At 40.1% G+C, this 18,005-nt stretch overlaps 1 protein-coding gene across 9 annotated transcripts in view; it reads right to left on the reverse strand.

The window, feature by feature from the left end:
• lrp8 (low density lipoprotein receptor-related protein 8, apolipoprotein e receptor) overlaps window positions 1–18,005 on the reverse strand; it is a 162,153-nt gene that overhangs the window by 6,142 nt on the left and 138,006 nt on the right. The window contains exons 14-18 of one of the 9 annotated variants that reach the window (XM_034147154.1): window positions 12,571–12,712; window positions 10,427–10,579; window positions 8,884–9,273; window positions 5,159–5,227; window positions 1,811–1,983 (exon numbers count right to left, since the gene is read on the reverse strand). In XM_034147154.1, coding sequence (XP_034003045.1) covers window positions 1,811–1,983; window positions 5,159–5,227; window positions 8,884–9,273; window positions 10,427–10,579; window positions 12,571–12,712 — 927 coding nt within the window. Of the gene's footprint in view, window positions 1–68; window positions 2,002–5,158; window positions 5,228–5,789; window positions 5,912–8,871; window positions 9,274–10,426; window positions 10,580–12,570; window positions 12,713–18,005 lie in introns of those variants that run through there. The other 8 variants (XM_034147152.1, XM_034147149.1, XM_034147147.1 and 5 more) reach the window with 8 other exon arrangements.

Genomic DNA, 18,005 nt, shown 5'->3' on the forward strand with positions numbered 1-18,005 from the left:
CACCTCTCCCTGACCTTCCTCTTCCCCTCTTTCCAACCCCCCCCCCCCCCCCTTTATTCATTCCCTCCTTCACTGGCTGCTCCTATGCGAGGAATGCAGGATGCTTGCCTACGGCTGAAAATGTCTGGCCCACATTATGCCAATCTGATTTTTCTCTGGCTGTCTGAGTTGCCACAGTGCCACAAAAGGAAAGGAAATGAGGAGAGAAAAGAAGAGGACAGGAGAGGAAAAAAAACAAAAACATTTGAAGACAATAAAGAGATCCGTGCAGATGTAAATAATAAAAGATGAGAGAGAGTTCGCTCTCTGCAGCCCTTCACATAGGGTGGTTGTTAATTCGACCTTGAATCTTAATATGACTTGTGCACCTGTTTCCTGTGTGTGTGTGTGTGTGTGTGTGTGTGTGTGTGTGTTTGTGAGTGTGTGTTCGCAGCCTGTCACCGTGCCAATGGTACACAGGATTCTTTGCTGCTTTTCTCTCTGGAACGACACAAAGAAATCTGTGTTACCATGCCAACCGATCAAAGCGCTAGACTCCCACCCCCCTATAATCCTTTTTGGCTGTCCTTGCCTGCTTGCTTTCCTATACCTAAAGCAACACATATATTAAATAAATGTCATGAGTGTCTGATACATTTAAGTGCAGTTTGGAGAAAATTAAAGCTGACGTTGTTTTTGGGTATTGAAGAAAATTCAGCTTCGGTCCTAATATGTTTTTCTCAAAGACTGCCTTAGCATCAAATGGGAAATCAACAGGGTAGCCTGCAACTCATCAAATGATAAGAATCATGCTTTCTGCAACTACACTCAAAGATAACATGTATGATTCTGAATTGTCCTTGATTCTGATTTGTGCTCTCCTTCCTTTATCTGTCCTTTTAAACTATAACGGGAAACAAAATCAACATTCAGGCAATGTTATGATGTTACTGTCCACTCTAAAAAGTTATCCGTCAGCTTTCAAGGTGACTTTTAAGATAATCTTCTTTCTCAAAGACATCTGTACACAAAAAATATGTGTTGTCTTACTGAGAAATCATCGACACTGTGGAGGCCCTCCTGTCATGCATTTCTCTCATAACTGCACTGAGTCATTATGAAATCCTCAGTGGCACTCTAATGCCTCTCTAAACCTTTGTTATCATTTTTAGCAGCTAACGTGACAAAGAAATATCTGCAGAATACCTCTCTAACAAGTATGCTCCCTTACTGCACATGTTCACTGTTGTCTAGTGACCATGTTGTGAAACAATAACTTCTGAATCAGCTGCTTCCGTAATTCAAAGATGACATGTGCCAGTTTAGGAGTTTGTCAGGAAACGGGACCTCAATAAGAAACACATTTCACCCAGTAACAGAACAAACACTTCAACCACCAGAAAAACACAATACACAAGTAAATTGGATGGCAGGTTGGCAACGGAGATGTGAGGGGGATCAAATGATGTACTGTATGATTATGGTCATGAAGGTGGAATTAATGTGAACATGATGTACTTGTGAAGGGCTAATGTGTGTGTATGCTTGTTGTTTTTCAGTGATTTCTGTAAAAAATTACGTGTGAGATTGTGGGCGTGTGCGAGCCTGTTCCTTCTTTCCAGCAGGCTTACATGTACAACAAACGGGCTTTCAAAACCCCCGCCCAATGATCCCATATCCCAAATATTTCAAACTCCATTTCTTCTCTATGCAGCTTCTCTCATTTGCCGCTCGAGAGCATCGGAGCCCCTGAGTACCAGTGGGAGTTGCTGTCTGTGCTGCCGCCCCCTAGAGGAAGCGCTATGAATGGCTGACTGTGGCTGCCACTCACTGCTGGATACACGTGGCCGACGGACTCGCTGTGGCGCCCGATGTGGATCTCGTCGTCATCGTCCTCCGTGGTTTTGCGATAGACAGGGTTGTCGAAGTTCATGCTCTTCGTGTTCTTGCGCCGCCAGTTGCGCCAGACCAGGTACCCTCCGGAGCAGAGCAAGCTGATGACCACTGTGGCAAGGATAGGGACTGCATGTGTTTAACACACACACAACAACAACACACGGCGGGAGCGTTAACACAGCCCAGGGGACACAGAGCGGCGCTTTAAGCACTCACACACACAAACACACCTTGCACATGTTCCATTTTTGAAGGCTCATTATTATCGGTATTCTTTGATCTATTATCTAAGACTTAGTCAATGGCTTATTTACCAAACTTTTGCTGGCATGTAATGTATTGTCACGTTACAGTATTAAAAAGAGACTTAATTTGTGGTACAGTTCCACAGCATGTCTTCATAAGAATACCATGTATAGCACAAACACTTAAAATCACTTTGTTTGTATGGCCTTAGAAGTATATAAACAGCTTATTTCTGGGTCTCCTCAATCTTTAATATGCAGACATTATGCTGCACAATAGGATTTTATGTAATAGAGCTAAACTGCACTGATCAGCTTTTTCATGCAAAGGAAAACATAATATTTTTGATGCACAAGGACATTAAATCCTTGCGAAAATCAGTTTATACAAGAATTACCCAGTGTTTTACATCGAGGGTATGGGCAGAGAAACCCTGTGTATACACGTGCCATTTAAAACAAATCTGGATGCTTTTTTTGGTGAAACTTACAAACAATGAGCCTTCATAGTGACTATAATATACATTCAATTAAAAAAATGTTTCCTCAATCATACAATATGATCCAAAACACAAGTAAACAAATATGCACATGCATAATTTGCAACAATGAATGTCTGCATGCACCGTCACACACCATTTATCCAGCACACACTCAAACACAAATACATGCATAACCAATTGAAAGCATACAAATCATTTGAATTAAATCTTGTAGTATTCAGGACATACAGTAAAGCCAGTGATCAGATTGTTATTAAATAAAAGCCCTGCAAGGTTGCTTAACAGTCATCACTGTTAGGAAAATATTTTCCAAGGCCCATGACTTTGACAGAGTTCATCAGTTCATACTGTCCTGACTGAGCACACGCACCTGTAGCCTTGGCTGCTGTGCTCTCAGTGTTTTGTCTCCCTGTTCCTGCCTGTTGGCGTCAGCTGATAGAGGTGTTATCATTCTATCTTGTTATGCACAATGTTGATTATTCTCTCTGAACTAGCTAAATACACGGGTCTGGGGTAGAGTTCTTCAGAATTGATTGTGGCATCTCAACCGTGTGGTCAACTCGTGGCCCGTGACATGAATTTTCCGGCCGAAGCTCCAAATAAACCGTCAGTGTTTGCCATCAAAGCTCCAGCTCTCCATCGTGTCTCTCTTTGAGTCCTGACTCCAATTGCTTCAGAAGTTTCCCCAACAATCACCGCATTATTCCTGTGCTACATTTGGCTATAATGTTTAATTCTGCACTAGCCTATTAAAATAAAAAGTAAACGCTATCTTCAGACTGCCTGACTGGTGTTTTTTGACTGGGTTGTGAGAGGAGAATGGACAGGGGAAGGAGAAGAGGGCATGTGAGAGAAAAATGGGGAGTGGAGGATTTGAGATAAGCTCCGTCTCTCTCCTCTCATTACCATATCAGCATGACTGCCTAGTTGCCCTTTAGGACCTGAGTGTGTATACAGTGAGCGTATGAGTTTATGTATGAGAGACCCACAGCCAAACGAAAGGTGTGTCAATGTGGAGAGATAAAACAAGTGTGTGTGTGTGGGTGTGTATGCCCACACATATCTGCATCCCCTGTGGTAGCCCAATCTAATTGCTCTTTTGTTGGATAGGCACTTGAGGTCCCTGTGTGACTGGGCTGGAAACCCCAGATCCTCCTTTGTTCTTTTCTAAATACTCACTGGTTTAAAAAAAAAAAAATCAGCTTTTGTCTAATTAAAAAGAATTCACTCCAATTAGAGAGCAGCATAACAGCCTGACTTTGGCTAAATACTGATTATCATGGCTGGGCTGTTTCCCCTTGTGGAGCTGTGGGTGGGCGTGGTGCATTAACGGATGTGAGCGGAAAACTGGGGTGCAGAAATCCGGCCCTTGTGGACTTCCAACAATAATTAACGTTTCAAAGCTGCCAGAAATATACAGAATGGGAGATGTATGGCTGCAATGAATGGCAGAAGGATAGAATGAGGGATGAAAGAGGAGAGGGTTTACAGTCTCGGGGGTTGTTTTAATTAGCTGAAATCTCAATGGTTGAGAATGAAAATAATTTAAAAAACGCTTTACGACATTTTAGAGCTCTCATAATTTATCAAACTATTTAATATTAGGGACGAAAGAGATCTCAATTAGCGACATTTGCCCCTTCTAAAAGGTCATTTGCACATTAAGCTGATTTCTCAGTCAAGAATTAAATATTTCCATAAAATGTGATTATCATTTAAATTCAAGCTAATAGAATAAATTGCTTCACAAAGCTGGTTTTATTGGACTAACTGGCATTCTCCATGTATGCCTACCTTATTTTACTGTATTGTATTATTGTGGCCTGATAATATCTTTCTACCGCAGCAATAATGTAATTTCCCAGGTCAAAATTCCACAGAACACAATTTTATCTCATTACGTTTTTTTTTTTACTCGTATGCACAATCTGATTCCAGTAACCCACTCTCAGATCTCTGGGTCACGAAGAAGGTGATTGCACTGGATTGATTTCAGACTGAGCTACTGTCTGATCAGAGTGGAAACATGAGCTTAATGTTATTAAAGCTGGTCAAATGTGATGACAAGATTTGAACTGAATTCCTCATTTGCTCAAATCACATTAAAAATGACATAAAGTGCACATTACAAAGGCTAGTCATCGATGGCTGACCAGTTTTAAGGCTCATAATGGCTTTTTGTAGCCGAAAGCCAGGCAGCTATTATTGAGATAATACCAGAGTTCAGCACATTCTCTCAATTAGTGACCTATTATTTTGTGCTCAAACATCAGCTGAGGCCATTGTATGATTTGCATGTTCAAAGGACAAAACATGTTCCTGTTTAATATAAAATACACTCATTTGAATCAGTCAGGTGGGTGTTTAAACTCTCAAAACAAACGCAGTCATACACACATGCAGCCAGACACATCAAACACAATAATCCACACACAACCTGCAGGTCTTGAACGGCAAGCAGTCGAAGAAGCGAGGAGGGAGAAGCAGGCAAGCAGAAAGCAAAGGCAACACAGCGAGAAAGTAAAGAGTACTCACCGATAGGAATAACTATCCCCAGAACAGCTACTGTGATGTTGTTACCTATGAGGTAGTGATCACTCGCAGCTGAGAAGCAGAAGAAAGAAAAAAGAGAAAACAAACAAAAGTGAGCAAAAAGTGTTGTTCCATCACCCCCTCCCCAAAGGCCTCTGCTAGAGAGAAACACAGGTTTGAAGCGTCAAGCAATAAAACACCTATTTGCATTATATAGGGAATTTATTTGATTTAACTTTGGACGGCTGATTTTTTCCCTTCCACTTTCTTTTAAAACAACATGTGTTAATAATTCAGTTGAGTCATACAAGTATGCAATCTAAATGCAATGAGATGCATTTAATACGAGAGAAGACAAATGCAATGCAAGGAAGTAATGTATCAGAATTTGTATGAATATAATTCAAAAACAAGCAATACATCTTTTAACGATGGTTTGAAACATACAGGGTATGCCAGCTGACCTTGAGAGTGAATACGAACACATGACTTTGTGTTGCAAGTCACTCTTTGGTTCACAGCACGTCTTCATAAAGTGCCAAAGTAAACAATTATTCTAGACATGCTTTCCATCCCGACTCCCCTCCAACCACCACCCCCCGTCCCCCCCCACAGGCCCGCGTGCAGAGTGACGTTTAAACTGCTCCCAAGCCTCCTATTAGCAGCAGACTAGCCATTAGCAAAAGTGTGATCAGATGGCTTTAATGAAGTCTAGTGAGGAAGATACAGAGGAGATCATGGCGCTGGGCCTGCATACTGATTGGTTGGTTATAGGACACACACACACACACACACACACACACACACACACACACACACACACACACACACACACACACACACACACACACACACACACACACACACACACACACACACACACACACACACACACACACACACACACACACACACACACACACACACACACACACACACACACACACACACACACACACAGTGAGATAAAGAGGCACAGCAGGTGACAGGTGATGAGACTTCAGACTGAGCAGTCAAGCGTCTGAGTACTGAGTCAGCAGAATTGAATTTGGTCTTTTCTTAAAGTATGAGTGACGTCCAAAGGGTCCTAAGACTCTAGAAGGCGGATTAATAGAATCTTATTAAAGCAGCAGCTATGAAAGAAGTCGTTTTGGTAAGTGAAGGCAAATAGAAAGAAATTGAGAAAGAGAGGAAAAAAGAGAAAAGAAAAAAGTCTCAATTTCATTAACGCTACTATTATTGCTGGAGGGATTTTAAATTCAAACAGAATTTGCTGTTTGCCTCAATGAAAACGTTCCTTTTTGAACCCTATATTTGGCTCCTTCAAATATGACTCTATTTGAATGAGTAACTTAGTTAAATATTGTATATCTGTGAATGTTTGGCAAGTATATTTAATAACTCATTTCCTGGTTGCCCTCTGAAATGAATAGCCATCAAGAGGAAAACCTGAAATCAGATACACAGTTGACCAACTATAAAATGACAGGTTAACTTAAAACAATACTCTAATGCACAAATAAACATCAAAACAGTTGTTTCTGTCTGTAGTCATATGTATGCATAATTCTTTAACATGCGTATAATGTAAGTAATGGAGGACAAAATCTAGATTCCTGGTTTGGTGCAAGAATGTTCCCCAAAGTTCATCTGAAGCCAATATAAAGATCTCAATTCATCAAATTAAAAAGCCTTTTTTCTTTTAAAAAAGCAGTCCCAATATTGTGTGTCTACAAACTGGTGCTGAGCTCTTGTGGAGGATAAAAACAGGGAATGTTTAGTTTTACTCATACTGCTTAGGGCCTCATATAAACTTGTTGAAACTCAGATGAAGTTTGGGATTCATTCATGCACAGAATGAGGACAGTGGACTGGTCCTCCATCCCTTATACTTACAGCACTTTAGAAGGGGATGTACGACTAACTACTCCTAACTATTTAATCAGAACTGACTTGAAAGAGTGCGCACCTATCCTTATAAAAGCAAGGCAGCATTTTGTAGTCTTGTCCAATGGGGCAGAAAGATGAATGAATAATTACTGGCTTGGAGAGTGAAGGTTCACATTTTTAAGAGCGTAAATGCCTATGAGCCTTGCGTACCAGCTGTGGTTTATCTTTCAGTCCTGAAACTCCTGGTTCTTCCACGCTCCACCATGCCAGGCGGAGCGCCACACATGTGTAACAGCTGATGTCGACACTCTTGACAGTGTGCACCGAGTCGAAAATGATAACACATGGCCCGTGGGTTTGGAGACGTGTCTCGTTCATGCCCCATTTTCGCATCTGTGTATGCTCCACCTCTTATCTGGAGCACTTGTGGTGTGGTGAGGAAGCTGACAATTACAGAGAGTAGAGGAAACATCTCTGAAAAACCCAGCGCTCCCGGAGTGACGAGAGAAAATCACTTTCTCTTGTCTCTTGTCAATCCCATCTTTCCTTATTCCTGTTAATGCTGTTTTACCTTTTAGGACATTTTACAATTTCCATCCTCCACGTTTGAATGCTGGACTGCCATGGTGCTTTTTGTGCTCTGTTCAGTTTTGTTCCTCTATGCTGGCCTTACTGTACTTTCTAATGTAATAATCCCTAGTTTTCCTCTGCGCTCTTTATCTCATTTATATCTCCGTCCTCCTTACAGTATGTGTCTAGCTCTTCCTTTTCCTCCAACTCTCACACTCACTTTCATCCTCATTCCTTTCTCCTTTCCCTCTGTATAACTTTTCCAATTTCAGTCCTTGCTCTCCTGGTTTTGCAATACAATGAGAAATGTCTCTGATGTAAATGCAATATTCTCAAATCGGAGTTCAAACACAGTGCAGCAGCTTGCAATCTTTCTCAATTGCCAACCACTTTTTACTTTAATTTCTATTCATAGTCCATATTTGCAGTGAGCCTTAATATTCAATTATATTATATTGGCTAAATGTTATTCAAAGTAACTGCATTCATCAGTAGATTTGGTTTTACATTGTTTTACTGTTTCCTGCTATGGGTGGCAGTGAAGTGAGTGGACCACACTGAAAACACACGCACACATCCACAGTTCAAAACAATCTGGAGGATTTTATGATTTTATTTGTGTGCATCCAAGTAGTTTAGACATTTTCCTTTGTGGAGACTTCTACTACACTTCTAAATTCACACTAACTCTTAGTGTGGCTTTGTAAAGCATTGTTCTCGCTGCTGTTATATTCTGCTGTCATTGTTTGTCTGGGCAACAAACCGCAAAGCCTGATTTTTCTGGCGAGCCAGCAAAGCACGAGTTGTGTGAGAAAGAGACAGTTTTAGAGCGAAGGAGAAGAGTAGGAGGGTAAAGACAAAGAGAGTGAGAGAGGCTGTCAGAAAGTAAGGATGAGTGATTCGAGGTGTAAGGTGAGAATGGAGGGGACTGTCGTTTGTTAGCTCTGACAGCTCTGTTACACGCTGCTCATGGGGGACCGACAGCATGCAGACCGAGAGATACACTAGTGATTGTGTGTGTGCAAGAGAGAAAAGAGTAAAAGAAGACCAGCAGTAGATAGACAGATGGTCAGACAGAGAAGCGTAGGGGAAGAGAAGCCAGAAAGAGGAGGGAAAATGATGCAAGTAGTAGTTTTTAGCTCCCCGCTGTTTTAACAGCAGGTAGTAAAGATGGCTTTGGAGTGCTACACTCACAGAAAAACAAACATGCTGTATGCAAACACCTCGCAGAAACTCTATGAAGAAACCCTGCTCACCATGTTCCTTACCTCTGTGGGAGAGGTTGCCATGGGTCTCTCTCTGAATGCTGTTGGGGGCCACGGGGCCCAGTAGAGGTGTGTGTGTGGATGTGGATGACTGACTTGAGCTGCTAAATCTTGTCGTCTCTGTGCTGGTGGCAGCGGGGGTCCGGGGCTGCTCCGTGGAGGTTCTGCGGGGGGTCTGAGATGTCGTCAGGCGTCTGATTGAGGGCCTGAGAGTCGTAGCAGCGGAGGTGGTGGTGGTGGATTTTGTGGTGGTGGTTGGGGAGGTTTTGGTCGTGGCAGCAGTTGTGCTAGTTGTCGTAGAGCTTGCTGTAGTGGTTGTTATGGGAGTTGTGCTTGTGATGGTGGTGGTGGTGGTGGTGGTTGGAGCAGCTGTTGTGGTTGTTCTGGGTCGAACTGTACAAGAGAAACAGGACAATAATATAATAAGTATTCTGTATTTTACTTGCAGATGTTTTATGTCGACTGTGTGCATCTATAAACAGCATGTAATGGTGAATTAGAAGGTCAAACCATACTCCTAATTCCCCAGAAGTGAATATAAAACTGGTTGATAATGCAAGAAAAAAAATCTGGATATCTTTCAGTGTGACATTTCGTGACATTGCAAATGTTATTAAAATGATCAAAAGCAATCAACTCAATTCAACTGTTAGTCAGACAAATTAAGTTTAGAGAGGTTGCCAGGTAAAACACATTTTAAATAAGATAAAATCCCTAAATGGCAAGTTTGTTTCTAGTTTAAGCAAACATAACACATCCTCTATTAGGGATGATGATGAACGGGGCAGAGGGAAACCAAATACATTTCTAAAGGTTTTATGGTTGCTGCAAAATTGATAATACCTTGCTCCATAATTAGGCACAAAGCAGATCGGAAGAGGAACATATTATAAGGGGACATTTTATAACATCTTAATAAGAACTCAGAAGAAATATTGTCCTGCATTAGGAAGTCTAAAAAGTGTGAGTGCAAATGTTCTTTCTCTCAATTGCTCTTCCTGTCTCTGAGGGATCCTCTGAATGGTGGCCTACATACATCCTCATGTCTCTTTATCAACTCCTTTCTTCTCACCTGTGCAAACTGGCAATGCAAAACAGTGCAGGTTTATTAAGGATGACAACTTAACAAATGCAGTGACTGTAAAGGCTCGGGAGTGGCTGAGCGTGGGAAATAAGGCCAGTGAAATAATGGAGGTGAGCTGGGAACACAGCAAAGCAGGGAGAACCCACCTGCAACCTTAAAAGACATTACGCACAGCTATCTAATCTTCTATTCAGTATGGCAGAATAAATGTTTCGCATACTGACTGGTTTAAAGAAAACATTTTTAAAAGATATGTATAAATACTGGACTATGAGGTGGACTCCCAACAGCAGTGTTGCAGTGAGAGTGAAACCAGGGAACATCGGTATGGCCTGGCACTCCATCATGTCACTGTGATAGCAGCCAAGTACGTTCATGTGACATTTCTCTGCACAATCCCTCTAATTGAGTACGCTCCTGGACTCTCTGTGATTTATTGGTTTCAGAGCGTGAACGACTTACCTATAGCACAGCGCCTCATGTCTGGTCCCAGCTCCATGCCATCAGGACAGGCACAGGTGTACTTGGGAGAGTGGTCTGTGATCTGGGGGGCCTTCAGGCAGAGGTACTCACAGCCACCGTTAGGCAGACTGCCCATGTTGCAGGTATCTGGGGCTGGAGGGACACAAGCAGACATAAAGAGAGGATTAAAAATGGTTGGGTTAAGTACAGGTTTTACATTATTCCTTGATTCAATTAAAAAATGTATTTTTTCTTACAGATACTTCACATGTTTTGAAGTCTTACATCTCCATTGAGAACTATATATTGAAAACTTCCAAGAAAGACATTTTTTAAACATTTGGTGCTTTTCGCAACTGCATGTACGCTCCAGGGTGATGAGCACAGAGGTGTACATGTACAGTAGACCAAAATAGTTAAAACACAAAGGTTATTAAGAATTTAAGACAGAGCCCCAGTTTTGAAACTTGACAGCACCCTGAAAGCAATTGTGAACTGAAATGAAGGTTTGTCCTGGTGAGCACATTATGAAAAATGAAAACAACAACGTTTCTTTTTGCATTATACATATATAATTTGAGATGTATAGAATGTATAAATTATACTTTGTTTATTCAGTCTTGGCTTAGGGGCAATTCTTGACCGAAATGTAGAAAGACCAATGCAGAGAACGGGGTCTTGACCAATGTAAGCCCAGGATCACATTTGTCAACAAAACTACTTGTACTACATATCACCTACCAACATTATGGTGTACCATACTAAAACACAACATGAAATAGATGCTGGTAAGACATTTAACAGTGTTATATAGGGAATGATCCACTAAAGTGATGCTTAGATAAAGGTGTTAAAACAAGTTTGTATATCCATTCCTTGCTCTGAAAAATTAACGTGTAGTTCCAAACCCAAGACTCAGTTTCATGGAAAAATTGTGCTGCTCTTGTCATGAGGGAAATAGGTCAGGTCGCAATTGGTTTTTCCTCCTAACTTGTGCTGCAGTGGTTTTAAAGAGCAGCACATCAGAGGCATCACCAGCTGTCAGAGGAACATCACTCACGACACACAGTAATATTCTAATAAGATGGGAATACATGTATAGTAACTCAGCATGTCAAGTATCTAGTATGAACAGCTGTCCAAATGAAACTTCAAATATATGATATACCTGCCTTCATTATTAACAAGAAATGAATCTCTTCTAGTTAAAGCAAGTCTTTGAAATGCCATGACACATTATCACATCACATTTAATTCTGTGCTGGGGTAAGAAATGTGAAGGCTGGAAGAGGAGAGGAGAAGAGCAGCGTGGACAGAAAGGGAGAGAAAAAGCAATAAATAAAATAAAATTAGATGTAAAGATATAAGGATGGACCATTGGTGAAAAGAAAGTAGAAGGCTGGAGGGAGATATCAAATAACAATAAATGGAAACAAATGAATACATAAGAAATATATATAATAAAGAAGAGAATATACTGGCATATCAATTATTGAGAAACTATTTTAAAGAACAATGTCAAAAAATGGAGACATTCAAATATTGATCCACTATGTGAGGAGATGCATTGTGGCGAATAATATATTTGATGGGGGATTTGTGCTTTTTGATTTAGATTAGCATATTTTCTGAGAGGAAAAAAGATATGTGAAGAGCAAAAGATAAAGATCAAACAGCGAGACCAAGACACATCACAAATTACTTCACTCAAGGTCCGAAATGATCAAGTGATTACTTATGAGAACTACTAGTATCTGCACATGGCAGCTAGAAAATCAAAATGCATCTCCATTTTATCGCGTTTGGCCCGGTTCGCATTTTCAAAACATGCTTATTTCTGTGATATCTCTTGGAGCAGAACTCCTCATTTATTAATAAGAGAATGCAATTAGCTTCCTACTGGCACTCAGACAAGACTTTTTGCACAAAACAAATCATGAAAACAGTCTCACACATGCCCATTTCGTGTCTCACACACACATAGAGATTGTTAGCTGTCACGCACTCACTAAGGTATTTACTCACCACAAACATTAGGTTATTTGGTTATTATTTCAAACAGTTTAGGAAAGTGAATTCTTAAACGAAGTGGATCTAAAAAAAGCACAACATATGTCCATCTCATGGATTACTGCATGTCTTACCTTTGGGTTGCCTCTGTTCATGAAACACCACCAGGTCCAGGGGGTTGTTCAGGTGCTCTGCTACCTTTACCACATCATGTCCGGTCAGTCGGTTGGCACTGTATATCGCTTCATCCTCCAAATCTGTCCAATATATACGATCCTGGATAAAAAGAAAGAAAGAGTTAGACAAAACAATCCAACATAAATACATTCTAGCAGTTGAATTATTCACTCTCATTTATTCATACATGAACAGAAAGAACATCTCTGTTCTAGTGGGATCAGTTTGAAGCCCAATCCATTCAGACAGAGAGATATGTATATGTTGGCCTATTATGAATATGTAGCTCTTTGAGTGTGTGGCACTGAGTCATTTCCTGCTTTGCTCTGACTGTACAGTTTTGGTATGACATACTAATGCTAAACACAAGGACATTTCTTGTGTTAAAGTTTGTTTCCCCACAAAACTGTTTGAATACAACAATTACCTCCTGAGACTCCTGCCTTAAATATTCACTGTAATGCTGCTTAGCTCCAGTAATCAACCATACAAGTACAATCTAAGGTGAATCAGAAAACACTGATAATGATTATTTTAAAGGACAAATATGTACTATAGTAGGTAACAAGGACTCTGGTAAAATAATGTATAACATCACTATAAACGTGGCAGCCATGACTACCACTGACTTTACTGAGTGCATCTTACTGTTTATAGCTATTTTTTTCAAAAGGTTCATGTTTTGTAAGAAATAAAGGAATACATACTGCCAGCCCTGACCCGTGAGATCATGCTCTCATCATTCACTTCAGTTTCCTCCTTTCTTTCCATGTCTCTTCTTTTCTAACACTTCCTCCCAATTCTCTTTAGTGGTACTAAGGTATAAAAGGATAAGCCTCTGAAGTGGTTATGACACTTGGTTTCTATGGCAACTGCAGACTGCTCCATCTATGTACACACGCATCAATTAGGAAAAACACAATTTCTTTTGATAGTAAGAGAAGACACACAGGCGATGAGATCTTCGTAAGGTTACAAAAATAAATGAAGGACAAAGAGACAATCCAGAAGGTGAGTGTTAGACAGAAAGGGGAAAGAGGTATCAGGCTCCTATAGGTATTTCTTTATTTGTTTGGGGTTGTGCTAACAGTTGTGGTTCTTTTTAAAGGGCAAGGATCTAGGAGTCCAGTCACAGATTTGTCTGCTGGGTGTAATCATCTGTGTATCTCTGTGTTAGTTCAGTCATAGCTGTAATCCACGCTCTACATTCGTGCCGGGTTATCGGTGGAGATGACCTTTCTCTCACCTTCCCCTTTTTCCATCTTTACACTGAGCTTTCTATCCCCTCATCTTCAACCTCACTCCGACTCAGATAACCTTTACTCATATGACAGTAGGGCTGAAACAATGAAAGACAAATATCAGCCATGTTAATAAAACAGTACTCAAATCTATCAATCCATCTCCCCTTTTCCTTACTGTCTCTGAGGATGTCTTTCTCTCGCTCTCTGTCAGTCTATGCAGGCGTTTTTCTCTTTCAATTTCTCACTGTCAATCTTCGTATCTGTCTTCAAAAGCTTCCAACATCAATGCAGACCTGAGAAGGTCATTGCTCTCTTTGTAAGATCAAGGTGAGTTTTCAATGATGTGTCAAATAATAGCCTAGAATGTATACACATGCACACATAAGCTCTGCTTATCATAACATTGCATCACTGTCTCCGATTATCAAGGGGAGAGACTGCATCAAAATGGATGTGAAGTCTATTTAGGGTCAAGTGGAGAACAGCCCTTGAAGATTTTGCCATGATTGTGTCCCAGAAAAACCTTCTAACAAATGCTGGTCCCTTTTTGACACTTCTGCCTGATGCACTTTTGGTGCCTCATTTCTTTCCTTAGATGTCATGCCAGAAAACTACAAATAAAAGCTTAAACAAAGCAAACCCACTAAACATTTGAAGCCTTCAATTGTTTGGATTTGACTTGTATCTCTTTGTTGTATCAGCCTTAGTTATGAAAAAAATCATGTAGACTGGTGTTATCTGTGAATGAATAAAATGATGTTAGGAGACATTTTGTGTTAATCTCCACTAAACTGCAGACAAGTATTGAAGCTGTACACATGCATGGTACACCCACACAGGTGTTTGTAGTCACTTTAGCTGATTAGACCTCTTATCGCTTCAGTTTCAATATTTACTCCAAGTCCCATTAATTTGATCCCTGTGTGACTGATGAATTCAAGAATGTGTGTCCTGTTTTGTTGTCAACACAAACTATATAGCTTACTTTGACAGGCAAGGTCACACTGTTCATCTTCTATTGTTATTTGTATTATTAGTCAGACTTTTTGCATTGTATCCTTTTTTTGATCCTGGCGTCAACACATTTTAAATTAAAGCTTCAAAGGCCTAAACAGGATTTTTGTGATTAAAATCTAATGTCCTGTTAATGACCAAGCTAAGCTAACAAGCTGATGAGCTTGCTAACTGACTGTTAGGACATTTGGTAACTCTGAGGGCTATATTTTCCCCCTTTAATTACTTTTTTTAATTGAAATAAATGGTATGCAATGATGAGTAAAATGCCAGATGAAGCTGTGGAGGCTATTATTATGACTGAAAAAAGTGCTAGGCTAACTGGCCCAGCTAGTGTGCTACATGTTAGCTCGCCATCTACAGCTAAACATATCACCACCTAGCTCTGCAAGTAGTAACATCCCCATCCTTTTTTCACGTGGATAAGCAAATATCTTTGATGTGCAACTGCCATATCTGCTTTGTTGTATGCGAGGGATACCTAGTTTGGTGAAGATTTTGTAATATCAAGCATAGCTTCAGCCTGAGCAGAGGTATAATCAAATAGAATAAATGAAAACACCTGTGTGGGGGCGTAAATTGCCGTTAAAGCCTGCTTAAATCCTCCTACGTTGTTGAGTTCATGGTAAAAGGACACATTTGAGCCTCAGCACTTTTGTTTTTCTTTCTTCCTGACTGTGTTTGTTTCCTTTCCTTTACTCATCTCATCTTCTCCTCTAAGAGGGGATCAAAAGTAATTGAATGATACTAAAGCCAGAGAAAGAGAAAACATTACTCTCTGCATGACTCTGCAGCCTACTTTTCCTCTGGGCTCGGTGTCTCGGCAGGGGGTGGACCCTGACTGGAAGGGTTTGTATGTGTGTGTTTGGTGGTGCTGTGTTCAGACTTTGATATAGAAACCCTGCGACTTACCTCTGCAGTGTGACGAAACTTTAGTACATCATATGATGTTTGCACATGATATGCTCACGATGAATAACTTTACCATGAACTGTGCATAACTCAGCAACATGAGGGGCTGTGCAGGCCATAATAAACACTTTAAAACTAACAATTGTGAAACCTAATATATTTAAAAAGTTGTACTGTAAGGGTATGTATATATGGAAAAGGAGTGCATATGAGTGGTGATTTTATGCTTATGTATGATGAAATGTGAGAGTAATTTTTGTGGATGTGAGAAGTGTGGAATAGGGCCAAATAATGGAAATGGGATGACACACAATTCTTACTCAAGAATTTCCCAAAATTGCCACGTTATTTTGGTGGTTTTTCTATTTAAATGTAATCCATAGATTTGTGCCAAATGTGTCACCATAAAGTATTTTATATGTCAAGAGAGTCAGATTAGGGGTTCTATCGTCTGATGTTTTCTCTCATTTTGTCCATAAAATGTTTGAAAATACATGTACCACACAGAGGTGGGTGTATTCACTTAGCTTGTTTTTTTTTCGAAGGTCGAAAACCCCAGAAGATAAGGTTTATTATTATGACAGAATGACAAGCAAACATAACATCCTTACATTTCAGAAGCTAGTTAATTGGTTCCATGTTTTTTGCATAAAAAATGACTAAAGGGTTGATGAGTCAACAAATCAATTAGTCATTGGTGCTTTCGTCAGCAGCACAAGGATTCCTAAAAAAACTCATTTTAAACCGCACAAAAAAGTCAAAATCCCCCTTTTTCCTTTCTATTATCACTATTCTTAATGCATACAACAACACCTCGTTAAAAGTAGAATATGTTTTTCAGCAGAGTCAGCAGAAGTCCAAACTGGATTTATTGCTCCTTTTTTAAACCACATCCTTATGTCAATAAATGCTGCCCCATTATCCGGTATATAAAATATGACATGTTACACAACTGGGGTGAACAGGGCCCAATAAGCAGTTCAACACAGACCCAGACGCTGAGTCAAAAAGGCTCCCTTAAGGCTAATATCCCGGATAAGACACAATGCACAAAAAAGGTCCAATGTTTAAGTTCACAACTCGTAACAGGGTACTCCAAAAACAATAAACTTCCCATTATCGGTCTGATGGGACCAGGACAATGTGCTGCACTGTTAAGGGATTTTTAATTTGTTCTGTATCATATCCAAAACAGAACAAAGAACAGAGAGCTGAGGGCTATTAATCTCCAGAGATGAACTTTCACTGCCTGCTCGAAACGTTGGTTTTCTTCCTCTTCTTTTACACATACACACAAATCCGTGCACACCCGCAGGCACACTCAGCTGGACATGATGGATGTCTTTGCTTCTCATCATCACAGTGTGTGCAGCAAAGAGAGGAATGGAGAAAAGCACTTCCTACTGATCACATTTCACCTCCCACTTCCTCATCCTCCTCTGCTCTCCACTGCTTCTATTTTCCACCTACATCATTTACATCATCTATACTTGATAGGCTCTAACAGACTGACTCACTCCTGCCTCAATAAATACAACCAAATGAGCTCCATCGATTGCTGTACTCTACTGTGACTCCATAATGTTCAGCTCATGAACAGATAATTATCTGGGTTTATCTGGCTGTTATACTTCTTCTATCATCTCTATTTCTCATGTATCCTCAGTCAATCTCTAACAAAAGGAAGATAGAAACATTTGAACAAATCACTTTGGACAACCCATGTCTAATACCTACATTTGGCTGGCAAATATCTAAACATACACTTACAAGATGGCAATCAAGATATGAGAAGTGTCAGAGAAAAGAGAGGACAGATCTGTTTTTCGGTGTCTTTTTACCTTTAGAGGTCAAAACGGACAACACTGCAAATAACATGTTTCTATTCATGCTGCATTTTAAGGTTATCTACCCTAGTTTTATTTTAATACTATAGTAATCTTCATTCATACTTTCTAAGCAAGATGGTTTAAAATACTGTAGATTTGACGGCAATATCAAAAAAGAGGTGTATTTGTTTGTGTACATTTTTTTAGCCTGATATTGCTGTTGTATCAAATGCGAAATTGCTCTGAATTGATTGACTGTGTTTTACTGCAGGAGAAAACCTTTAATCCCCAAGACTGGATATTTGGCTGCTGAAGATAACAGTGATTTCATTATGAAAGAAAAGAAGATATATCTAGATTGTGCCGTCACAGTGTCACTGTCTCTGTGACTTG

The sequence above is a fragment of the Trematomus bernacchii genome, unplaced genomic scaffold, assembly GCF_902827165.1.
Source record: "Trematomus bernacchii unplaced genomic scaffold, fTreBer1.1, whole genome shotgun sequence".
Taxonomy (NCBI): domain Eukaryota; kingdom Metazoa; phylum Chordata; class Actinopteri; order Perciformes; family Nototheniidae; genus Trematomus; species Trematomus bernacchii.